The sequence below is a fragment of the Dreissena polymorpha genome, chromosome 7 (genome assembly GCF_020536995.1).
Source record: "Dreissena polymorpha isolate Duluth1 chromosome 7, UMN_Dpol_1.0, whole genome shotgun sequence".
In the NCBI taxonomy this organism is placed as follows: domain Eukaryota; kingdom Metazoa; phylum Mollusca; class Bivalvia; order Myida; family Dreissenidae; genus Dreissena; species Dreissena polymorpha.
This window is the reverse complement of record NC_068361.1, coordinates 12,965,542-12,984,203: the sequence shown is the minus strand read 5'-3', so window position 1 is coordinate 12,984,203 and position 18,662 is coordinate 12,965,542. Positions and strand designations below refer to the sequence as shown.

At 37.0% G+C, this 18,662-nt stretch overlaps 2 protein-coding genes across 22 annotated transcripts in view; one reads left to right on the top strand and one right to left on the bottom strand.

Annotated features, from left to right (window-relative positions):
• Nucleotides 1–18,662, top strand: part of LOC127837159 (uncharacterized) — a 915,490-nt gene that overhangs the window by 472,561 nt on the left and 424,267 nt on the right. For 4 of the 11 annotated variants that reach the window (XR_008029151.1, XR_008029150.1, XM_052364069.1 and 1 more), the window contains 7 exons: nt 1,851–2,060; nt 2,551–2,650; nt 4,228–4,314; nt 8,610–8,777; nt 12,563–12,696; nt 15,878–15,979; nt 17,930–18,141. Coding sequence is in view for 3 of the 11 variants with exons in the window: in XM_052364069.1 (XP_052220029.1) it covers nt 8,615–8,777; nt 12,563–12,696; nt 15,878–15,979; nt 17,930–18,141 (611 nt within the window). In the remaining 8 variants the exon portion in view is untranslated. Of the gene's footprint in view, nt 1–235; nt 388–1,850; nt 2,061–2,550; nt 2,651–4,227; nt 4,315–8,609; nt 8,778–12,562; nt 12,697–15,877; nt 15,980–17,929; nt 18,142–18,662 lie in introns of those variants that run through there. The other 7 variants (XR_008029152.1, XR_008029153.1, XR_008029154.1 and 4 more) reach the window with 7 other exon arrangements.
• The window catches only part of LOC127837163 (uncharacterized), a 768,625-nt gene that overhangs the window by 712,101 nt on the left and 37,862 nt on the right, over nt 1–18,662 (bottom strand). The window lies entirely within an intron of this gene.

The following is an 18,662-nucleotide window of genomic DNA, read 5'->3' as shown; positions in this document are numbered from 1 at the left end:
TGCACGCCAAATGGCATCGTAAACCATCTGTTAATAGCAGAGTTATGGCCCTTTGTTTCTTAAAAAATGCTTCTTTAGTGTCAAATATAACACTTTTGTGTCCAGAAGCATATTGGCAGGGTATATCAATTCAATGAATTTGCTTGTTATTTTTAGTTGTGTGACAGAGATCCTTGATGTTGTTTTCAGTGTGTGCACTGAAATAAACATGGTGCTTTGCGAGATTCTTCCACGTGATTTTGATGTGAGATGTTTCCCCGATGGCCACTCTCAGGGGCACAGTTGAGGAACTACTGCCAGTGGATAAGGAGTGCAAACAGCATGCTGTGGGAACTGAGTCACCATGTGCCTTTTGTGAGATACATGGACTATGGAGCAACTAAACAGGTATAGGGAAAGATCTAGAGTGAAATAGGAAGTTTCTCAGCAACTGTTGCATGGAATTATATCATCATGAAACTTAAAATAAATATATGCATCATTATACTGCGGTGGACCAATCCCAAATTCTGTTCAGACATCCTTCTTTGCTCAAGAGATATGCCCCCTTAATTGGTGAAAATTGACTCATTGAGCATTTTTGTTGCGATAACTGGTTTCTTAATAACTTTTACATGAAATATCATGAATTTTAAAATAGATGTATTACTTTGTGGTGGTACACTTGCACGTTTTGTTGGTTTCAGCTCTAGACGTAAAGCCCCATAATTAAAGATATCTGTCAGGGCCCTCAATCTATCAAATCTGCCGCCGAATTTCGGTGGCAATCCCCCACCTGAAAAGTATACTTTTTTCCCCTTTTGGGAGGAAAAATTCCCTTTAAAAAAAAAAAAAAAAAAAAAATAATTTTTTTTTATAGAAAGATGTGTCTCATCTCATGATTATTATATCTCACTTCTATTTCAATTTAATCTTTTCAAACATACTAACTTATGAAAAATGCAATGAATTTAGTGCAAACATGTACAAATGTAATAATGAGAGAGTAAGTAAAAAAATCCCCCAAAAAGGGAAAAGCCGCGAAAATTCCCACTCCTAAGGGCTGCGGACCCCTTCCCCCAAAGTAGTGTGAGGGCCCTGTCTGTCTGCGCTGTAATATGGAAGTTAATGAAATTAAAAAATAAACATGTATTATCATTTTTTTAACCAGGTTTTCCGAAGGAAAAAACTGGTTATTAGATTGGTGAATGCGGGCGGGCTGGCGGGCGGGCGGAACAAGATTGTCCGGGCCATAACTATGTCGTTCATTGTCAGATTTTAAAATCATTTGGCACATTTGTTCACCATCATTGGACGGTGTGTCGCGCGAAATTATTACGTCGATATCTCCAAGGTCAAAGTCACACTTTGAGTTCAAAGGTCAAAAATGGCCATAAATGAGCTTGTCCTGGCCATAACTATGTCATTCATTGTGAGATTTTAAAATCATTTGGCACATTTGTTCACCATCATGGGACGGTGTGTGGCACGAAATAATCACGTCAATATCTCCAATGTCAAGGTCGCCACGACTAAAAATAGATTTTTTTAAAAAACAAACTTACAAAGGGGGTTAATTTTGTTTGTTCATTTCAAAAGTTCAGTTTGAGTTTTCTCCCTTTATCAGATTTTTTTTCACAATGAAAACCTGGTTTTGTGACAATATTGTCCCTTGTTAGTAGTTCTTGCATAAGTTTCGTCAGGATGATCATTTTGGTCAGTTCAGAGTTTTACACTATAATTGATTGAAACTAAAATATTTTTTCATTTGTTGAGGGAAACCAGTTCATTAAATTTGCTGCTTTGATATCTTAGTTATGTTTAAAACAAATTGGTACGGTAATTATCTATAATCAAAATTTAATTTTAAGAAGTCCCTGTACTTGTCCCATGATGGACTACATCTAAGTGCTGAAGGGGCTAGGAGGTGTTTAGCATCCATACAGGACGACCTGCCAAACCAGCTGTGTGTGGACGCTGCTGTTCAAGATCCTACAGAATGGCCAGCTCTCTCAGCCACGGAAGTACCGGTTCAGGAGCATGACAGCACCATAGCACTCATTTCGGATATTGTGCAGACTGTGAGTTTAGTGCTACAACAAAGTAGACTGCATTTATGAGCCATAAGCAAATGTGATTTATGCACAAAACTGCAATTCCGCCTCAGGCTAAAACCTTAAAATCAAAGCGCTTCCACCTACAAATATTCATAACAATTTGATTTTGCTGTAATTTTTTTTATTTTTGAATAAAATAAGCCGTTTAAAAAAAGTATAATACCTGTAATACAGCATTACGAATATATACTATTTGTATTGTTATTGTTATGCGTTTATTATATCGCCATGAGACATTGTCCGGTCTTTTAATTATTGATTTCTGATTGGTACTGACATGAGCAGTAACTAATGAAACCTCTTCGGTACTGTCCGAAACCCGTACAATCTATGGATGTTGCTAATGTCCGTAATCTTGCTATTTTAAACTATCTATTAGCAAAGTAAAGCACTGAAATATTGTATTTTAAAGCAATATGTCAACCAAATAATATATTGATGGCGTATTTGCTAGGTTACCGGTTACTGGTTTTAATTTTCTGCTGTCAAACGATATGCATGTGCAGAAGACGTATATCGACATGTTTTCGGACAGTCGTTTACGGATATGAATGGTTCGTCGATTTTAATTATTTTTTTACGTCCTTTATAACATTTTAATAGATTGACGAATAAACATGCAAGGTTACAGATGGTCTGGTTGACAATATTTCGCAATGTACTAACCAGAAATTGCACCAAGACAGACTAAAAAAAGAACAATATGCTAGGGCTCTGCCCTATATTCCCTTTATCCTACATCCTCAGGCTCTTGGCTTAAGTAGTAATTACATATGAATGAAATGTGTATTTTGGCCAAATTAAACACACATTTTACAGTTTTTATACGCCCGTCTATGACGGGACGTATTATGGTATACCCCGCGTCCGTCCGTCCGTCTGTTAATGTCGTACGCTACGTCAAATATCCTTTGACAGATTTTCTTCAAATTTTAACACAATCTTAATATTGATAAACCCTGATCCCCTTTCGTTTTTGACGGAATTCTGAATTGTCGTTCCAGAGTTATGGGACTTTGTTCGTCAAAATTTCGTGATTTCATTGAATGTCCTACTGTAGCTCAAATAACACACATTTTACAGTTTTTATACGCCCGTCTATGACGGGACGTATTATGGTATACCCCGCGTCCGTCCGTCCGTCTGTTAATGTCGTACGCTACATCAAATATCCTTTGACAGATTTTCTTCAAATTTTAACACAATCTTAATATTGATAAACCCTGATCCCCTTTCGTTTTTGACGGAATTCTGAATTGTCGTTCCAGAGTTATGGGACTTTGTTCGTCAAAATTTCGTGATTTCATTGAATGTCCTACTGTAGCTCAAATATCCTTCGATGGATTTTTTTCAAATTTCAACACAATCTTAATATTGATAAACCCTGATCCCCTTTCGTTTTTGACGGAATTCTGAATTGTCGTTCCAGAGTTATGGGACTTTGTTCGTCAAAATTTCTTGATTTCATTGAATGTCCTACTGTAGCTCAAATATCCTTCGATGGATTTTTATTTTTATTTTTTTAGTATCCCTGAAAAATTGAACAAGGTGAGCTTTTTTCTATTCCGATTGTACACTACCACTTACCCATCTACATTTCTCTTTTATTATTGGTCAAAATATCTATAACAGGTTTACTTCAACTCCATATCCTCTAAAGAAATGCATACATATACTCAAAAAAAGATATGGTATGAATGTCAAGGAGACGGCGCTCCATGCTCATGTACTTATAAAATAAACCATGTATTCAAATACAAATAAACTGAAGTAAAAAAATGATTCAAAGGGTTATTTATTACCTTACTACTTCATTGGCGAACGACGGGCGTATCATGCGCTCATGGCGCAGCTGTTTATTTAAGAGAGCAATATCTCTTTAACATCATGGCAGTTTAAAATAAAATGTTTAGTTTTAGTTAGTGTTTCAGCATATTTTATTTCAGATACTAGTATATGTATGGTTATTAATAATTATTGTAAAACTTTAATATTAAAGTACCTTTACGCGTGTGATCAAAGGTCCGCTCACTTCTCCCCAATACCATTGAAAACGAGAAGTCACTTCTCCCTAAAATGTTGGGCTAGGATGATCCCTGATGTATTATGGTTACATGTAAATAAATTGTAGGGAGCTCAACCAGAGATTCAAGACAAGGTGGATGCAAGTGAAGTACAAGTTCCCAGGGACATCAAGCCTCAGACACATAAAATAACGGTAACTTTTCTATGCATTTAATCGTACAGATATTTCATCATTTTACATGAACATTTATAAAGTGATTGCAATCCAGTATTGATTGCTCATATGGCTTGTTACAGCCTATAAATTAATGTTATGTCTAGAGCCGTTAAGCTGGGCACCCTGTCATGTCTCTTTTTAGCCTCGCCTTTTTGCCCCTGATCAGCACCATAATGCCCTTCATTATTGGTAGCTGTAAAGCAATAGTTGGACTGCAGGTCCTATACTTCTAAAGCAATGCCTTTAATCATCTAAGGCATTGTTTGTCATTAAGTGGTAAACATGAAAAGTTCAACAGATGTCTTTGTGTGAAAGCCAGACCACAGAGTTGATGTCATAACAATTCAGTTATACCAGAACATAACATTCTGTAATAGTATAAAAGATAAACTAGTTAGTTTATATAATTATGTTTTCCATATTTTTACACACACAATCAAATGATCGGGGTATATTGTTTTTGGCCTGTCTGGCTGGCATTGTGTGTGTCTGTCTGTCCCAAAACTTTAACCTTGGTCATAACTTTTGTAATAGTGAAGATAGACACTTGATATTTGGCATGTATGTGTATCTCATGGAGCTGCACATTTTGAGTGTTGAAAGGTCAGGGTCATCCTTCAAGGGCAAAGGTCTTTTTTTCTAAAATAGCTGCTGTGCGGCATAAAAGCGCAGTAGGGGGCATTGGGTTTCACAAACACAGCTCTTGTTTCCTCTGTAATTTAGGTAGTCAATTAATGTAACAAATGATGTTAATCCATTCTGATATTTGTTTTCATTTGAGCTCATCTATTTTTTGAAAAAAAATGAGCTATTGTCATCACCTTGGCGTCGGCGTCCGGTTAAGTTTTGCGTTTAGGTCCACTTTTCTCAGAAAGTATCAATGCTATTGCATTCAAACTGGGTACACTTACTTACTATCATGAGGGGACTGGGCAGGCAAAGTCAGATAACTCTGGCGTGCATTTTGACAGAATTATGTGCCCTTTTTATACGCCCGTATAAAATACGGGACGTATTATGTGAAACCCCTTGGCGGGCGGCGGGCGGAAGGCATCACTTTGTCCGGACTCTAATTCAAATTGTATTCATCCGATCTTCACCAAACTTGGTCAGCAGTTGCATCTAGTTGATATCTAGGCCAAGTTCGAATATGGGTCATGCCGGGTCAAAAACTAGGTCATAGGGTCAATAAGTGCATTTTCAAAGGGGCCACTTTGTCCGGACTCTATTTCAAATTGTATTCATCCGATCTTCACCAAACTTGGTCAGCAGTTGCATCTAGTTGATATATAGGCCAAGTTCGAATATGGGTCATGCCGGGTCAAAAACTAGGTCATAGGGTCAATTAGTGCATTTTCAACGGCGCCACTTTGTCCGGACTCTAATTCAAATTGTATTCATCCGATCTTCACCAAACTTGGTCAGTAGTTGCATCTAGTTGATATCTAGGTCAAGTCCGAATATGGGTCATGCTGGGTCAAAAACTAGGTCAAAGGGTCAATTAGTGCATTTTACTTTGTCCGGACTCTAATTCAAATTGTATAAATCTTATCTTCACCAAACTTGGTCAGTAGTTGCATCTAGTTGATATCTAGGCCAAGTTCGAATATGGGTCATGCCAGGTAAAAAACTAGGTCATAGGGTCAATTAGTCCATTTTCAACAGCGCCACTTTGTCCGGACTCTTATTCAAATTGTATTCATCCGATCTTTACCAAACTTGGTCAGTAGTTGCATCTAGTTGATATCTAGGTCAAGTTCGAATATGGGTCATGTCGGATCAAGAACTAGGTCATAGGGTCAATTAGTGCATTTTCAACGGCGCCACTTTGTCCGGACTCTAATTCAAATTGTATTCATCCGAAACTTTTAAACAACTTTTTATCCTGCGTCAAAGTGGTATGGGGGTATAAGTCACATTCAGTGACAAAGCTCTAGTTGCTTTTGAAAATGCACGAAAACTCAGTCGTCCACTTGTCTTGAAACTTAGATGCGCGTTTCACTTTTTATACGCCCGTTTTTAAAAAGGGACGTATAATAGTTTCACCCTTGGCGGGCGGCAGGCGGGCGAGCGTCCACAGCAGTGTCCGCTCTCTAATTCAAATAGTTTTCATCTGATCTTCACCAAACTTGGTCAGAAGTTGTGTCTAGACAATTTCTAGGTCAAGTTCGAATATGGGTCATGCCGGGTCAAAAACTAGGTCACAGGGGTCAGTTAGTGCATTTCAAGGATAAAGCATGGTGTCTGCTCTCTAATTGAAGTAGTTTTCACCCGATCTTCACCAAATTTGGTCAGAAGTTGTTTCTAGATGATATGTAGGTCAAGTTTAAATATGGGTCATGCCGGGTCAAAAACTAGGTCACGCGGTTACTTAGTGCATTTCAAGCATTTAGCGTGGTGTCCGCTCTCTAATGGAAGTAGTTTTCATCTGATCTTCACCTAATTTGGTCACAAGTTGTGTCTAGATGATATGTAGGTCAAGTTCGAATAATGGTCATGCCGGTTCAAAAACGAGGTCACATAGTGCATTTCAAGCATTAACCATGGTGTCCGCTCTCTAATTGAAGTAGTTTTCATCTGATCTTCACCAAATTTAGTCAGATGTTACATCTAAATGATATCTAGGTCAAGTTCAAATATGGGTCATGCTGTGTCAATAACTAGGTCTCAAGCCACGTAGTGCATTTCAAGCATTGAGCATGGTGTCCAAAACCTTGAACGGGCGTATCTTGTGACAGTTTGGCACTCATGTTATACTTAGAAAATTGAAAAATTTTGGTTAAGTTTTGTGTTTAGGTCCATTTTATTCCTTAAGTATCAAAGCTATTGCTTTCATACTTGCAACACTTACTAACTATCATAAGGGGATTGTGCAGGCAAAATAATGTAACTCTGACTGGCATTTTGACAGAATTATGTGCCCTTTTTATACTTAGAAAATTGAAAATTTGGTTAAGTTTTGTGTTTAGGTCCACTTTATTCCTACAGTATCAAAGCTATTGCTTTCATACTTGCAACACTTATTAACTATCATAAGGGGACTGTGCAGGCAAAGTTATGTCACTCTGACTGGCATTTGGACGGAATTATGGGCCGTTTATACTTATTAAATTGAAAATTTGGTTAAGTTTTGTGTTTTGGTCCACTTTAACCCTAAAGTATCATAGATATTGCTTTCATACTTGGAACACTCGCAAACTATCATAAGGGTACAGTAAAAGGACAAGTTGCATAACTCTGGTTGTCATTTTTACGGAATTATGGCCCTTTTTTGACTTAGTAACTTTGAATATATGGTTAAATTTTGTGTTTCACTCCACTTTACTTCTAAAGTATCAAGGCTATTGCTTTCAAACTTCAAATACTTTCATGCTATCAGGAGGTTACTGTACCTGGCAAGTTGAATTTTACCTTGACCTTTGAATGACATTGACTCTCAAGGTCAAATTATTAAATTTTGCTAAAATTGCCATAACTTCTTTATTTATGATTAGATTTGATTGAAACTTTGACAAAACAACTCTTACCTGACATACCACAATAGACTCCACCCAAACCATTCCCCGTGCCGTCCCCCCCCTCCTCCCCCCCCCCCCCCCCCCCCGAATCCCCCCCTATTTATTTTTTTGTAAGAGCATCTCTCAAATTACCACCACACCCTCACACTATACTCCCCCCCCCCCCCCCCACACCCCCAATTTTTTTTTTTTATGAAACGATTAGAAAACACAAATATTTATTTTTATTATTTTATTTTTGAAATACCGTCCAACCATCGCACCAAAGAATCCCCTCCCCCCACCCCTCTCAATTTTTTTTTTTTCGCAGTTTTTTTCCGCATTTTTTGAAGATAATGTAATAAATGTCCAGGCCCCCCACGCTATACACCCCTCTTCACTCCACCCCTCCCTCCTTTTTGATTGAAATTGAGAGTCCCTTCACCTTAAAAAAGAAAATAGATGAGCGGTCTGCACCCGCAAGGCGGTGCTCTTGTTTTTTTTTTGAAACATTTAATTGGGAATTTTTTTGACAGCAATTGGGAAATTTGTAGTTTTTGTCTGAAAGGGAAAGTGCCGTTTTCAGGTACTTTATAAAGAAGGAAAAAAATGCTGACCAATCATATGTGTCTCGTTCTGGGAAAACTGGGCATAATGCATGTGCGTAAAGTGTCGTCCCAGATCGTCCAGACTGCACATGCTAATTTGAGACGACTCTTTACGCACATGCATTATGCCCAGTTTTCTCAGAACAGGACTCATATCTTATTTCAGACACCATGGAGGGCATTGGTGGTGGATGGGGGTGTGGCTTTGATGGACCCAGGGGGAGAGGCTTCAATGACTTGAGAGGTCGTGGGGGTTGGAACAACAGAGGTTTCTTTGATGGCAGAGGTCGAGGTCGTGGTAATTTTAGAGGTCGAGGTGGATTTCCTCCAAGAGGTGAGAAAATTGTGTGTTGTTTTAAGCATTTAATGATTATTAATTTTTTTAGGGGAATAGCCAGCCATCTTGTGGAAAAATATATTGGCAGGACTGCGAAAGGGAATTAAAATGTCAAGGCAATTTTTAATTGAACCATGTACAGACATTTTCTGTGTGTAAGAAGACTATTTTTTTGCCCCTGCTAAAAGCCCTGGGTTCAACAATTATACATCCTGCACGTTTAAGGGGGATAAACTTGGGTACACCACCCTTCACCCTTTTGTATTGCCCATAATGTTTATCTTGTATGGTCAATAATAGCATTTTGAACATGTTCTGTTAAAAAAATATTTAAAAAAATAACAAGAATTTTCAAAACTGGAAAGAACGAGTACTAGATAAAAACCCTACATTCAGCAAATTCTTTTAATGTTCATTGAAGAGATTGGCTTTCTTTCCTGCTACATAACAGAATGCCCTGTATAATTAGTTAGGGTGTCAACCATGGGGACTGTAGGTTAAAGCCCAAACCGGCGATGTGTCCGTCTGTTTGTTCGAATCTGGAACCTTTAATAACTGACAAATTTCCCAAGCTTGGTTTATAGAGGACCATATGGACAATATGCATATTACATGTATATCAGTTATTAAGTGAGAGAAAAATTGTGATTGCTATGCCAGTATGGTTACAGGGAAAGTAAAAATCTAAAATCTGGAGCCTGCAATAACTCAAGCTAGTTTGATGAAATTGAATGTGGAAACAGGGCACATTATTTCAGTGTTTTTGTAAGAAAAAATGGTGGTAGTGTAGCTATGGTTATGTATAGTACGGTAACAAAAATAATAGGAAAACTGAAATCTGTTTAGTTTACTCAAAAAGTAGATAAGCTAGCTTGATGAAACGTGTCAATAGGATTGAGTATGATACTATCATATTGAGAATGTGTACATTGTTTCAGTGATGTTCAACTGTCTGTCAGTTTGTCCAAAATATCTGGATCATTTGACAGCTCAAAAATCACTTTAGCTAGAATAATGAAGCTCAGTATTTCGATAGATGGCCATAAGGGTATCACGTTTACAGATTTTTCTAAACGTTTAAACGAAATGAAATAAACAAAATGTTACCGCTTAAACGGTATCCCTGTGTCCGTTTAAAAAGCATCAGTACCATCGCATTTCCAAACTGAAAATAGTAATTATTTCCGGAAGTAATATTCAGTGCATATGCCATTCGCGCAATGACATCATATTAGAACCATAAAATATTATAAACTAGACCATCCGTATCTCAACAAGTGTATTCGTAATTCTATAAAAACAATTTAAAGAACGTCAAAATCAATGTAAAATCAATGAAAAATACTGTAACTGACACTTTAAAAAAAATGTACGTAGTTTGCACATGAAATACAATGTGCGTATCTTTTGACCGCAGAAAATGAAAAACCAGTTAAATAGCAAAAACGTAATCAATATTTAATTTGGTTAAATATTTCTTTTTTAAAATGCTACACAGTGTTTAACTTTGCTAATCAATCACTTAAAATATTTCAAGATGGCAGCATATGCACTGTTTCGTTGCCAAGTTAGATTTTCGGAAAGTAGCAAAGAATTTCTTTAGTTTCAAGTTCATGTCTGTGCCATCTGCTAACTAATCAAAAATAAATTCGGTAGCCAGAATTTACCGCAAGTACCCAGATTTTTTAGTTCGTCATCAATATACTCTGTACGGTTAGTCAGCTATGTTATTTGCACCCCAATATTTATGCCCCCCTTCGAAGAAGAAGGGGTATATTGCTTTGCTCATGGCAGTCTGTCGGTCGGTCCGTCTACCAGGTGGTTGTCAGACGATAACTCAAGAACGCTTGGGCCTAGGATCATGAAACATCATAGGTACATTGATCATGACTCGCAGATGACCCCTATTGATTTTGAGGTCACTAGGTCAAAGTTTGACGGTCACGGTGACCAGAAATAGTAAAATGGTTTTTGAATGATAACTCAAGAACCCATACGCCAAGGATCATGAAACTTCATGGGTAGATTGATCATGACTTGCAGATGACCTCTATTGATTTTGAGGTCACTAGGTCAAAGGTCAAGGTCACGGTGACCCGAAATAGTAAAATGGTTTCCGGATGATAACTCAAGAACGCATACGCCTAGGATCATGAAACTTCATGGGTAGATTGATCATGACTCGCAGATGACCCCTATTGATTTTGAAGTCACTAGGTCAAAGGTCAAGGTCACGGTGACCGGAAATAGTAAAATGATTTTCGGATGATAACTCAAGAACGCATACGCCTAGGATCATGAAATTTCATAGGTAGATTGATCATGACTTGCAGATTACCCCTATTGATTTTGAGGTCACAAGGTCAAAGGTCAAGGTCACGGTGACCCGAAATAGTAAAATGATTTTTGGATGATAACTCAAGAACGCTTTTGCCTAGGATCATGACACTTCATAGGTACATTGATCGTGACCCGCAGATGACCCCTATTGATTTTCAGGTCACTAGGTCAAAGGTCAAGGTCACAGTGACAAAATCGTATTCACACAATGGCTGCCACTACAACGGACAGCCCATATGGGGGGCATGCATGTTTTACAAACAGCCCTTGTTATTATATTGATGTTGATTGTCGTTTAAACGTTAACTGTTTTGGTAAACGTTTTTGAGCAAAACACGAAACGCGACCATTTAAACGTGATACCCTTAGATGGCCATAGGGAGAATATGAGCTTATTTCATTTTCTGTCTATCTGAAAATCTGGATTTTGCAAATATTTAAAAAGTACTACAGCTATTCTTATAAAACCCAGTATGTGGATAGAGCGCCCTTATGCAACCATGCATGTTATTTCTGTGTTTTTGTTTGACAAATGTTGTAATTTCTATGGTTACAATAATAAGTGAAAGAGAAATTCCGAATCCTGCGTCCAAAAGTACTTTAGCTTAGTTGATGAAACTGAATATGTTACCATGCAATTAATTATCAACAGTTGTTAGGTCTAACATTTCTGTAACATGAATGAACTAAATATAGTTTAAATTGTTTTGTTGAGGCAAAAACATATTTTGTACTTAAACAAAGTTTCCTGTATGATTTAATTCCTTTGGATCACACAATTGGCTATAGGGCTTTAACTTTTGTTAAATGCACCTGATATATTTTAAGATTTAAATGTCCAGAATCGGTCTGCAGGTATCGTTTGGGAGGTAAAAGTTTGCAATTAATGTATTTAGTTAGAATAAAAGCAGGATAAATTATTTATAATTTCCCAAAACTGAACTTTTGATTATTACTGATTGAGTAGTTATGAGATGAAAGCGTGTTTTTGGCCAATTGGGAAAAGTACCTGTACCGTACCAATTGGGAAAAATTAGAAAGGAAAAACCTGAAATTGGGAAAATTATCTTTGTGAAATCATAAAATTGGGAATTATAGGTCTTTTTAATTGCTTGGTATTATTTGCACAAACCAATTAAAATATTTATTTACATGCCTTATATCTTGCATTGTTCAATTTCAGTGCTCATTTAATTTGTTCACTCACAGATAATGCTCTTTGGAACAAAATAGACAACATTTTTCCTTCTTTTTGGGAATTTTTTAAACGGCAATAGGGACATTTATGGTCTTTCCTTAATTCGGAAAGTTCCTTTTACTGGTACTTAATTAAAAAAGGAAAAATCGCTTCACATACTAATCTTGGGGCAACACTAAACGCACATGCATTCAGTCAAATGTTCCGATAACAAGGCTCATACGGTATTCCCTATTCCACGCAGGTTTTCCCCCAATGTTCCCATGGGGCAGAGGCCGAGGGGGGCGGTGGAGGGGTGCATTCATGCCACCTGGCCACCCAATGGCAAAGGGCAGGCCGGACTTTCCAGACAGCACCAACATGTCCATGGAAGAGAAGGTATTAGAAACTGTGTGTGTCCACCATGTGGCTTGTTAGGGTTAAATGTATTTTTAAAAATAGGTGGATGATTACCAACAGGGCTTTTTTCAGCTTTTTGGGAAGATAGCCCATGGCTTTGAAATTTGGAAATTTTATTAGCATTTTCAAGAGATTGGGAAAATAAATTGTGATTTAAAACTACATGAATGAGTTCAGCATCTTAAATCACAAACAACATCATGATAAGCAGTTTTCCACATAATAAGCTCATACAAAGTCTTCATCTACATCAGGCACCATTTTATCAGGAGACCCTTCATCTTCTTTTGAAGAACCACTGCTTTCAACATGTTGAATATCAGTCAGCACTTTGCTTTCGGAAATCAACAATGACTATGCAAAAGAGTCACTTGTTATTAAATTACTATCATTATCAATTGAAGGAGTTTCATTGGGAAGACCTTAACTTCTTGACGATGTTTGTTTTTTTAATGACGCTTGCTTTAAAAAAATCACAAGTTTTCGTTTTCCCGCCAGGGTTTTGCTAAGGAATCTTTTTCACTTAATATTTTGAATTGTGCAACATCTTTGTTTTCCATTCAGCCAAATCACAAAATGCTTGAATTTCATTGCAAATATAATAAGCGTCTGATCAACATGGAGAATATCGTTAATACGAATAATGCTGACGTTATTAAAATCCCATTAGGGATTTTGTTAGCAAATTTTGGGGAAAAATATACTTTTTGCGATTTGGAATATAGCCGAATATCAGCTATAAAATCAGCCAAAACAACTTCTGCCCAATAGTAATAGGAGAATGAAATTATAATTTTATACTAAAGCTTCAAAAAGGAGCAAGGTGTTTTTAGTGATTTACCCACATTTCATTTCTAAAGGACATTTACTTCCAAGGCTCAATTTGTCAAATCAGCCAATGGTTTTAATGAAAGATCCATACACACACTAAATCAACGAATACTTAGAAAAATTAAGTTAACCCATGAAAGTTCCTGATAGCAGTAACCAAAATTTGAATGTTAGATTAGCTATGGTCGGTTGACATTCCTTTAACAAGATACAAAATGCTTGTTTTTATTTTTGTTGGACAATATATTCCATGTGAATTTCCCACGATGATATTCCAACATTTACACGCAATTACGAGATTGGCTTCGGGCAGCGTAGAATGCATGACGTATTTCTCATGAATAATCATTATGTTATAATGTCCTGCTTTTAGGGATTCTGCAGGAAAAATGGAAATCGTGCAAAAATAAAAAGTGTATGTGGGGCAATGCATAACTGAATGAAACTGCATCAAGGAAAGAACTGGGTTTTCCTATGATTTTGAAATTTCCCATTATCTATTATAATAGTGGGCCAACCAAATAAAAAGCACAGGGAAGTGCAATCCAAATTATGCAATCCGATCCTAACTAGAGATCATGTGTAAAATGAAACAAGATGACATTGTGAAAGATTTAACGATGCAAAAAAATGCAGAATGTTTGTCTTTTAGCATTTGTACGCCAATGTTACTTATTTTAGGGTATTCCTATTGTAATTAACCTTCGTATTGGACTTTCTGTTGTTGGAAGTTTTTATATAGCATATACGTGTTGGGCATTTTTTGTTGATCATAAATCCTTTTTTTGCTTAAGAAAATTTGCCTACAATTTGTTCCAGGGGTGTCAATTTTCCGGATTATTCCGGAAATCCGGATTTGAGCCGTCCAGGGTTGATTTTGAGGTGAATGTAAATTTGATGAGTTTATTTAAGGCAGGTGGGGGTAGGGACAAAATTATTTTAGTGCGGGATCATTTCAGAACGAATATTGTTATAGCATCGTCGGCATTCCGGACATTTGCGCTTGGTACCGATTTTATTTATTGATTTCTGATTGGTAAGCGACTGGCACTGACATGAGCAGTAACTGGCTAAGTAAAGCACTGCAATATCATATTTTAAAACAATATGTTAATCAAATTATATATTAACTGCGTATTTGCAAGGTTACTGGTTACTGGTTTTTATTTTGCTGCAGTCAAACGATATGCATATTTTATTTCATTTGCAAATGATGTATTGTGACATGTTTTCGGACAGTCGTTTTCGGATATGCTGGTTTGTCCATTTTAATTTAATTTCGAAGTTCTTAATAACATTTGTTTAGAATGACAAATACACCTGCGGTGTTACGGATGGTTTGGTTTATAAAATTTCGCATTGTACTCACCAGAAATTGCACCTAGAAAGACTATAAAAAAAGAACAAAAAGCTAGGGCTCGTGGGGTTGGACCCTCTCTTCCCTTTATCCTACGGCTTTATTTTCCGGATTTCAAATTTGGGGCAATTGACACCCCTGTTGTTCTTCATTAAGTGCCTTAATTTAGCCCAAAATAGACCAAATCTCGAACAGTTAGGTCAATTTATCTCATTATTCAATCAAAGACCACATTGTGGAACGATGTTTTCAAGTGACTAAAGCGTTTACTGTTTCATAAGCACAAGGGTCAGCAATTTAATATTATTTCCCGCCATAGGTATAGGGATATTGTTTTGGCGTCTGTCCATATGTCTTTCCATCCTTCCGTCTTTCCGTCCGTCCAGCCGGCACTTTTGTGTCCGGAGCCATATCTTGGAAGTACTTTGGTGGATTTTATTGCAACTGAGTGTCAAATATACCACTTTTGTGTCTAGAAGCATATTGGTTGGGAATATCAATTCAACGAATTAGCTTGTTTATTTTAATTGTATGGCATAGAATGGTCTGTATCTTTAAAATGTAAAAAGTTCATGGTCAAGTTACGACGTGGAGATGGTTCTCAAGATCTTTCCAAACATTCCAAAGTTATTTGCTTTCAAGGAGAAAGTCACTAAAATTATTAGTTACTATATGATACTTCAACATACTATCAATTGTTTAAAGATGAAATATACGTAATGAGGCATAAACAAAATGCCAGCAAAAAATTGAATATTGTGCATTTTAGAAATATATTTTGCTCTCAAAATGAGAAAGCATGATTATTATTGATCATATAAGCTTTATTTTCATATTTAAGATAAGTATTTTGTATACCAATACTTAAAAAAAGCAGTGGCTTATATAATTTTCATTCATTAGGTGAGTTATTGAAAGCTGTTTTACCTTCACACTTCATGAATACCTGGCCCTGTTTTTACCCTATTTCAGCTTCACCGTTTCTGCCTGTTTCTACGCCACGAGGACTCGCTGAAGAACAATGCTATTCAAACCATTATGAACGGCATCACCAGCTGCAAGCTGGGACTCAAGGTTTGTACGTGGGGCATTTTTTGCCAGATTGCGAAAAGTACCAGTACCAGCCCAATGAGAAAAAAATGAGAATGAACGAACTTTAAATAGGGAAAATTTGCTTTATGAAGTTTACATATTCGGAAATTGGTGTACACTGTAACTCCAATATAGCGCGGTCAATGGGGTCCAAGCCGAGAAACAGCGTTATAACGGATCCGCGTTATAGGTTTTGAGCTCATTTACTGCAGGGCGCTATAAAAAAACGGGTATAGAATAGCTCAAATATAGGTCATGTATATTGGCATGCTGTGTTGACGCAAATACATGCATATAAACCGAATCGTATCCATAACAGTATACATACCGCTTTTCTTATGTGCACATTTATCCGATAATCCAATAAAATTGCAACATCACTTAAAAAATAATAATCTTGAACATTTATGACGATATATGTTTAAGAAATTCGTAAACACAACCGTACGCATATATGCCATTTTCAGAAGTGTTAAGAGTACAGTGCATTATGGGGCAGAGCTTTTATTGGACGAGCGACTTTAAATTTAGATTGAATGCAATACGACATGTACAAAAAATGGTTTTATTGCGTCATACGCATGCAAAAAACATGTTTCCCAGGGACTTTCTGACAAGGCGCAAAAATTAAAGTGAAACTCTGTTAACAATTGCCGGTACACTGCGTTCGCATGTAAATAAATCGTCTGCATTATTTTATTTCTTATACACGAACTGAAAGATTAAATGACATAATACTAGAATGATAATGAAATTACAGAAAAAGTTGTTTTATACAGAAGGCAGTATATTTCACAGCCGCTCATTTAATATAGTCAAACTGCAACCATATCAAAGTAAGAATGTTTCAATCGTTTTGAATTACTTGAATTGTATAACTATCCCGCTTGCACTTAACTTATGGAAATTATTGCACTGAACCGCTCTGATGAGGAATACATGTAATAAACACTGACACGCGAGTTTTTCACACCTTTATTGACATTACACAACAGATTAACACCAATTAGCTGTCGATGTTGTTTAACCTTGAGGCGATTATAATCGGTTCAACGAACGGTAGAATAAAGCAATCAACATGACTGTGATTGCCGCCATCTTTGAATTGTCTGAAAATACATGAAGTTGCATAATACGGATTTGAATCAGAAATCAAATAGAAGGTTGGAGAAAAAATGGGATCCAAGCACCCTCCGCGTTATATTGGATTCAGCGTTATAACGGAGTGCTTTATATTGGAGTTACAGTGTATTTCATTTGTTGCTTGCAAAAACCTTAACATTGATAAATTAATGTTGTCAAATTGTTATTATTATTTAAACTTAAGCTCAAGCCATAGATCTGCATAGGGAAATTAATTGAATGTTGCATTTAATGTACCCCACAAAAAAAATTAAAATGTTGTTGTTTTTTTTTGGACACCTTTAAATGGGTATTTATCGAGCAGCAATGGGGAAATAGATTTTTACTCATTGGGAAAGTGCCATTTTCCAGTACTTTATAAAGAATATTAAAAATTCTTTGAATATAACTTAGCTCTTTGTGAACGGCAAGACGTGTTGCAAGCTTGGACTCCAGGTTTGTACCTGGGGCATTAATCTTGGTCATTTTAGTGTTTGGTAACAAAAAGGGTGGCTAAAATGTTACGTAATCATTTGTGTCTTGTTCTGAGAAAACTGGTCTTAATGCATGCGCGTACAGTGTCATCCCAGAATATCCTGTGCAGTCCGCACAGGCTAATCAGGGATGGCACTTTCCGCCTAAGTTGGATTTTTGGCAAGGAGGGACTTCATTGAAACTAAAAATACCATAAAAGCGGAAAGTGTCGTCCCTGATTAGCCTGTGCGGACTGCACAGGCTAATCTAAAACGACACTTTACCCACATGCATTTAAACCAGTTTTCTCAGAACGCGAATCATATACTCTCACAGGTGGACTACCAGGCGGAAGAGCTGACAAAAATAGGGGGGAAGATCATGTACACCGGCGTGTTGAAGCTGGACACAGTGTTCCTGGCACGCGCCATACGTCCCAACAAGAAGGACCTGAAGCAGGAGGTCTTCCAGAAGGCGTTGAATGTGATGCTGTCAGAGACAGTGCAAGCTACTTACAACCTTGTGGATCCTGAGAAAGACGCCATCAAGTAAGTGCAATCTATGTGAGCATTGATCTGTGATAATGAAGATTAATGCATGTGCAAAAAGTGTCATCTCACAGTAGTCTGCACAATCTGCACAGACTAATCAGGGATGAGACTTTCTGCTTTAATGGCAGTTTTTACCTCAACAATTCTCTTCATAGGACAAATCTAGGATGGGCTAATACGGGATGAGACTTTCTGCTTTAATGGCAGTTTTTGTCTAAACTATTCTCTTCATATGACAAATCTAGCACAGGCTAATCAGGGATGAGACTTTCTGCTTTAATGGCAGTTTTTGCCTAAACTATTCTCTTCATAGGACAAATCTAGCATTGGCTAATCAAGGATGAGACTTTCTGCTTTAATGGCAGTTTTTGCCTAAACTATTCTCTTAATAGCACAAATCTAGCACAGGCTAATCAGGGATGAGACTTTCTGCTTTAATGGCAGTTTTTGTCTAAACTATTCTCTTCATATGACAAATCTAGCATGGGCTAATCAAGGATGAGACTTTCTGCTTTAAT